This window comes from Ciona intestinalis, chromosome 11 (assembly GCF_000224145.3).
Source record: "Ciona intestinalis chromosome 11, KH, whole genome shotgun sequence".
Classification (NCBI taxonomy): domain Eukaryota; kingdom Metazoa; phylum Chordata; class Ascidiacea; order Phlebobranchia; family Cionidae; genus Ciona; species Ciona intestinalis.
The window spans coordinates 284,728-292,194 of record NC_020176.2 but is presented as its reverse complement, the minus strand read 5'-3'; the positions used below and the strand labels follow the sequence as shown (position 1 = coordinate 292,194).

Below are 7,467 nucleotides of genomic sequence, written 5' to 3'. Positions count from 1 at the left end.
ACCAATCCGGCATGCAGCAAACATGGTTCAGCTTCTGCGATTGGCCGATGGATTGCTCAACCCTTCGTCGACCTCTGATACGCCACCTAGTGTTACAAGGGAGGCAACGAGAGCCGTGATATGTGCAGATAATATTTACCGAACGTTACTTGTAAGTTTGATGGTTGGTTCATTATTTTAGCTTATCATTACTCGGTATATGGTCAACTCTGTTTAAGTCTGTAAATTTAGTGGCATAGGTAATAGGTCTAAGTAGTGATTCTGACTAAATTAAGTGGTCCGGGTAATGGACCAACTCTGTCCTAAATCCCAGTTCCCATGCGCGTCATGCTTCAGGACTTCACCCATGGTGAATAAAATCTCATTGGCTTTAATCTATTATAACCATCTTATTTATGCCTGTAAAATATCTTAAGCCGCACCCGAACCAATACATGTTGTAGGGAGGTTTTACTCAGCAACTGCATTACTAACTCTGCCCTACAATGCTCCCAATCTAGAACAAAAACTCGTACCCACTTGCACACCTACCTACCTCACAATATAGAATGGAATATACAGCTAAAAAGTCATGCAAAAATGGCTAGCTGTGAAAATTATCCTTTTCGCAAATGTTTCTTTCAAGCCTTCTTTTTGTTCCAACAGGAATTGTTTAAAAACTTCCGCAACATAATCGTACCTGAAGCCGTGAAGTTGTTGCAATGTGAGGAACCATCTGTAGTGGAACTCGTTGCTGCTGTTAGTGGAATCGTGCACGGTGTAAGGATAGATGATCTGACTAAGCAGGTGAAATCAAATAAACTTTATAACAAACATATTTACAATAAGTGGAGTTTATTCACAAACTTGTATGAAAGATTTGGAGTAAACCTTTTATATTCTACTGATGTTGCTACCAGTAATAAAGTAATGCTTGAAATTGCTCTTCTCGTAAAAATGTGATTTCTATTTTACCATTTGAATATACCAGAGAGCATCTGAAATATTGGTGTATTAAAATTAACCTTTACCATTAAAGTAGTTTTACTTATTACATTTATTGCACAGATAATTGTAATAAAAAAGCACACACGCTTTGCGCAAACACATGACGGGCCGCCGCAGTGGCACAGTGTGATATTAACTTACTCAACTGTTATAGGAATCTTTAAAAGTAACCCCTAAAAAATATGTTTATTTTTAGGATATTTATGAGTATCTTTTCTTATTATGATGTCTATATTCCAGTTAATGGCAAGCTTACGCAACCAAGGAACACAGAATGGAACGAGTTCAGCGTACGAGGATGCGTTGGCTGAAGTACAACGACTACAACCACAATATACGCAGCTGCTGCAGGATTCTAGACAGGTGAGTGTTCCATATTAGTGGTATATTCTATAAGGGTGAGATCCTATGACAAGGAACCTGATGGATATGGGTTTTGGCCGGAGTTGGCCCCTTAACTTAATCATATTAGTCAGGATGTCTGCCATTCGTAAACTTAATCAAATTATGTCAGACATGCCTATAAATCATAGGTACAATAATGTTTATGCTTTTAACCAGAAGATTAGTTTCAATTATGTTATGCCTGGTAATACCAGGACATCAGAAGCATAACAGAACATGATTCTCAAATAAACATATTTAACATAGTGTGATTATCGTCCAGTTTTATCACCAAAACAGTTATTACATTGTGCCATGCAACAATAACAGCAGGAACATAAATATCATATTTATTCCGTAGAAACGATCAGACGAACAACGCCTCACAGCAGGCCAGATGTTGCTACAAGCATTTGACGGATTATTCAGATCGGCACGGAACGATTTCAACGCGTTGCTCATCGCACGAGATGGTTTGTTGGCATCTGGGTTCGTCACCAAGGAATGGACGTTTGTGGATTGTTTGAATGAACCAATGCAACTGCAGAAGCTGAAGAAGCTGTCAGGTAATAATGGGCTTTATTATGTAAAAATATCAGGTGAAAATGGATCATTACTTTTATAGTTTTTGGTATTATGACATGTGTTTTTTTTTTGAAAAATTTACGACATTTTATAAAATATCCTGCCACCCTGCACTGTAATATGCAGACAAGTTAAATTTATTCATCTTTTAGACTTTATTGCACTTTATTATACAACTCATAATGAGTTTAATAAAGTTCTGAATTTCTCTTAATTGTTTGTTTGCTGTAAGTTTTCATATCAAACGAAACGATCTAAATATGTTTAACCCCCTCCAGCCACCAACGAAGCACTCCAAGCTTTATTATTCGCGAAACAACTACAAGCGATGAACGATTTCTTCGTTCTTTGTCATTCCAACGCTCGTGCGTTCGTGGTGGATAGATCAGCACCTAGTGGCAAGAATACAACTGGAGGTACGTATTGTAATATTAGATGTCTAATATATTTATGTTTTCAGATAATCCTAAATTTTACTTCTGTTCTGTTTATTTTACTTCTGTTAAAGTTCTGTTCTATATGGGTCGTATTTCTGTATTCATGGTTTTTAAATAATGTGAATTTTGTAAATTATTACAAAAAGTTATTTCAAATGAATTTGTAACCACATTCTGTATGGGTAAGGTCCTACAAGGCTGGCCAGGTAACTGTCATGTGGGATGAGGGCTGCTAAATATTGAACTTTCAAACCAAGAACTTATGATGACTTTATAATTAAGAATTAATTTTGAATTTAAAAAAATGCTATTGCATTATTATATGTGATAATTTCATGGAAATCTTATAATAGGCCACCATTACATGGGGAGTAAGAACTTGTACACTGAAGAAAGGTTGGCGAAACCTGTGAAACATTTTGTGTCGTATTTTGTGCAAGAGTTGTTGATTGGAATTCCTGGAGAGGTGGGTTGTGGAGGGTTTGTTAAACATGGTAGTTAAATGGAATTATGGGAAACTTTAAAATTGTGATTATACTATAAGTTAAGTGGCGTATCTCTGGTTGGAGGGTTTGGGAGGTTGTTGAAAACGTCAATACATAGAAATATGGGAGCCCTAAATCTGTGTTCCTTTCTGATGTTTATATGAGTTATATGGCAAATCCCGGGGGGTTTGCTTTCTTCTGGTTAAAAATGTCAATTACTTCATAAATTTACTTGCGATTGCATTGGAAACATAAGTTCCTGGCAATGCCAAAACCAATCTTTGGTATCGCTAAACATTCTTTAAAAAATTAAGATTTTATAAAAAGGTGTCTTGATGGACACAGGTATAAGAAGTTTTAAACCCCTGGTTTTAATACAAAATATTCTGTTTATTTCCCCTAAAAACATATACTATAACACATATATTGTTAATATATATATGTGCGTAAACTTCCACATTTTCCCATTATATTCCATACACCACATACAGATGTTAGGATGTGCGTTATGTGGATACGTTGAACTACTCGGTGTTGAGCTCGGTACCTTCATGATGTCAGTGTCCAACAACCAAGTTGTTAAAGTCGAGGAAATTTGCAAAGCTGCGGTCGAAACTAAATATTCGCAGGTATTTTCATAGAAATATTATAAATATTTGACCTGCGCTGTGGTGAGGTGCTTGCATCGTAAACGGAATCTCTGGCTCGATGCTCGATGCTGCTACCATTGTAGGACTGTGTGTATTTGGCACGGAATCTTTTACACCGCTTTCTGTCTTGTGCAGAGACTTAAGTTTTATATTTTAAGATTTTATATTCAAGAGTTTGTGTGAAATCAACATAACATTAAAACAAGTTTGAATAAATTTAACAACCACTTTTTTATAATATTCACATAGTTCTCATTAATTCAGGCATAAATATTAAAACCAATATACCAATAACAAAGTTTTAATAAATTGACCTTTTTTATAATATTTCCCCAACACCTACAATAATTTACACATAAACATTTTTTCAAAGAGTTTGCTTTCCAAGCCACTATAACAACAGAACATATTTAAATAATTTGTGCAATGCTTTAATAACATTCCCCCCAGAGTTTACTCGCGAAACCTCTGATGTTGGTTTACCAATTCAATCGAACGTGGAAAGATTTAGATCGTGCTCGAAGACTCGATTCAAACATCGTGTCCGTTCGTGCAAGTTTACATCGGGCTAAACTACAGGTGTGATGTCATAATTGATGGTTTATGGCTTATTCCATATATGAGTGAGGCCCCATTGAGGGCATGCTAGTGGGCATGCAAAAGTAGATGAGAGGAATCCCACTTCCCATGACATGTTATAGTACAGGACCTCACACATACAGAGTCAAATATGTTGTAATTTTATAACAGAAATGTTTGTGTGGTTTTTCCTATAGTTTCTATATTATTATACATAAATCTTTGCAATCCTTTTTTCTGTAATATTTTTACCATTTTTGACTTTCCCAACTCATAATTCAATTTTGCTGACTTATAATTCAATTTTGCTGACTCATAATTCAATTTTGCTGACTCATAATTCAATTTTGCTGACTCATAATTTAATATCACTGACTCATAATTTAATATCGCTGACTCATAATTTAATATCGCTGACTCATAATTCAATTTTGCTGACTCATAGTTTAATTTTGCTGACTCATAATTCAATTTTGCTGACTCATAATTGGATATCACTGACGCAGGTGACGAGGTTCCAGTGGTTATACGAAGATCTTCTTGAAGCAGGTGGGGGAAGTACCTTGGCGTTACCACGACGACGTGATGTCATCAACGACCTCAGTAAACGGATGTCCGCGCTTCGTCACTTGGTGGCAGTGTTGGAGCAAGTTCAGGTGGAAATGTTGTTTCTTTGTTGAGTCTTCGAATGAACTATTCCAATATTTTGCTTAAACATTTTAATAACTAAATATTTGAATACTGTTTACCTTTCTATTTACAGTAACATAACATGAACTTTAGTCAATTTAAACGAAATTCATAAAACCGCTGTTGTGTTAATGTTAATGGTCATAAAAGATCACATATAAGGCCATTTTAGATTATTTTAACTAAAAACATGTTGTTTTCAATTTGTTGTTATTTTTCACAGTAGAAAACTATGTTTCAGTATTTTTCAGTTATTTTGTAAAAATACAAACTGTTAAAACTGAATCGCAACTTTCCGCCTTCAGGATAAGGCTTCGTCACAAAACACGTCGATACAACAGCGCCTCAAGTGGGCAGCAGGTGCGAACCCGAGTTTACAAACGGTGTTGAGCTCGGTGGAGGCCGACGGTGACAACCGGATGAAACTTGTTAAGAATGAAAAGATTTTGAGGTTTATATTGTTTACATGGCATGTTGTTATATGGCTATCTATTTAACTCTTCTGATAAAGAAGTTTATATAATAAAAAAAAAGAGATTAATGAAAAATACAACAAAAAGTGTGAAATGGAATAATTTTTGGGATTTTCTGACAGTATTAAATAAGTTTATTATGTGGTGTTTTTACTTTCCGTTTGTTTAACTGCGACCCATGATAAAGACAACCTGTATACATTGAAGCAAATAATAAGATTTTGATATTTATGTTGTTGGTATGTCACAGTTATATGTTTTATGATAATGAAAATTTGTTATATTAAAGGAAAATTTTTTTGGGGGGTTTCGGGTAATGGGCCAAGTCTGGCCTAAATCCCAGGTCCTCGCAGACCTCACCCATACAGAATAGAATAGAGAGAACTGACAGTGGGAAACATAGAAATTTAAAGTTTGTGATGTTATTAAGTGATTATCTGTTAAACTATGATGGTGAAGATACTTTTATCTAAAAATAACAAAAAGACTGAAATTTACAATCTAACAAAACACAATGTTAAAAACTTGAAATATTTAAGCTGTAGGGATTATATAACGTAAATTTTATTCTCTCACTGTCATATCATTTTGGGCAACAAAATGTCACTGTATAATGGTAAAACGTGTTCATTTTTTCATAAAAATTCATATTTTTATTTCTGCTTTCGAAATATGTTAATAAGATTTCTATGCCACAGTATGAAGATATTGGATGTTTGTGAAAATGCCGTCAGTTTCGAACAAAGTCGATTGTTACTCAGCGAAAACAACAAGGATCATGACGTGGAGTTTTTGAAACTGTTGGAGGCGTGTGAGGGGGTGTGTCGTGCTGTGGGGAAGTCCCCTGTACAACTGGATGCCATGGAACAAACAGCAACTGATGTTTTGGTGGGTTGCCATGGTTTGATTGTTATGTAACACATGGCATTGTTATGTTATCTGGTTATACTGCTTGGCTTTAAACACTGATTAAGTTAAAATAGGAGCGATATTTAATGAGCTGTGGTAAAATGTATTTGACATAGCCATTAAATTAGGTTGGGTATTTATTATTAAAAAGAAATAAACTGTAAAAAGTTATTAAAACATAAATTACCCACTAATATCATGGAAATGAATATACAAGCTTGAACTGGTTTGTTCATATCTATTATTATTTTAACCGATCACCATAATAAACCCCCAGCCCCCGAAACACAACTCGTCACCCAAGGATTGGCTGCAAAAAGTTTCCGATAAGATCCAACAGAGCGTGACCAAATGTCGACAACAGCGCAGCCAAGTGGAGGGAAAGATGCTTCTCGTTAAATCGAGTCTTCGTGACCTTGTGACCTCCGTTAAACAATTGTTATCGAGTCACGGTCGATTGCTTTCCGATGTTAAGACACTGCTTAAGACAATGGCGAAGGTGAGTGTGGGGTTTGTTGTGTTTGGGTAAAACTTTGATGTTCGAGGCTGCCATCATAATAGCATAATAGGTGTAAGTGTTCTTAGGCAAAGGAGGGTTATTGAAAATAGCTATCACTTGATAGCTTTAATATGCTTTCTGGTCTGGCTCGGTGGTAAAGTGCTTGCATCATAACTTAACTAACCCAACTGTCAATAATGGCGTGTCCAAATTGAAATACAAAATAAATTAGATACGTAGTAACTTTTAAGCGCGCTCGAAATTCAAATGGTATCTATCCCAGCATTAATATGATATCTATCGCAGCATTAATATGATATCTATAGGAGGAAGACAATGAAGAGGACAGCGGAGGAGTCCGTCGATACATGACGCGATACAAGGAGTTAACATCCTCGTTAAGCGACGCGCTGATGGACGTACTTCATGGATGCGATGCATCAACCATCGACCCTGATCCTTTAATTCTACGCATCACTGAGATAGCTGGCATGGTGGCAAGGTGAGAATAAATATCTGTCTTGTGTTTTGTATAAGTGAGGTCATTGTCAAAGTCCCAGGATTTACGCCACATTTGTCTCATCACCCCAACACCCAGGCCACTTATGTACGTCGTTCATGTGACCAGTGTGTTTCCGTTCTTTACTCCATATATTGAGATGCTAATATTGTGTTGTGTATGGTACATGTATGATGTCACGGCAGGTAAAGGGAAGATGTTGCCTCATTATATAAGGGTGTCTTAACCGTGACAGTGATTTTAGCTGTCATTTTTATAGTTTGAAAAGA

At 35.9% G+C, this 7,467-nt stretch overlaps 1 protein-coding gene and 1 non-coding gene across 3 annotated transcripts in view; both read left to right on the top strand.

Moving 5' to 3' along the window:
- The window catches only part of LOC100186519 (serine/threonine-protein kinase SMG1), a 15,408-nt gene that overhangs the window by 4,969 nt on the left and 2,972 nt on the right, over window positions 1–7,467 (top strand). The window contains exons 8-20 of one of the 2 annotated variants that reach the window (XM_026836802.1): window positions 18–151; window positions 646–786; window positions 1,228–1,350; window positions 1,733–1,937; window positions 2,235–2,372; window positions 2,747–2,859; window positions 3,370–3,507; window positions 3,979–4,107; window positions 4,614–4,763; window positions 5,103–5,248; window positions 5,969–6,158; window positions 6,457–6,678; window positions 7,005–7,180. In XM_026836802.1, coding sequence (XP_026692603.1) covers window positions 18–151; window positions 646–786; window positions 1,228–1,350; window positions 1,733–1,937; window positions 2,235–2,372; window positions 2,747–2,859; window positions 3,370–3,507; window positions 3,979–4,107; window positions 4,614–4,763; window positions 5,103–5,248; window positions 5,969–6,158; window positions 6,457–6,678; window positions 7,005–7,180 — 2,005 coding nt within the window. The remainder of the gene's footprint in view (window positions 1–17; window positions 152–645; window positions 787–1,227; window positions 1,351–1,732; window positions 1,938–2,234; window positions 2,373–2,746; window positions 2,860–3,369; window positions 3,508–3,978; window positions 4,108–4,613; window positions 4,764–5,102; window positions 5,249–5,968; window positions 6,159–6,456; window positions 6,679–7,004; window positions 7,181–7,467) is intronic. The other variant, XM_026836803.1, reaches the window with a different exon arrangement.
- mir4218 (microRNA 4218) lies at window positions 3,190–3,237 on the top strand. The gene has a single exon (NR_034614.1). It is a non-coding gene; the product is annotated as a microRNA 4218 (primary transcript).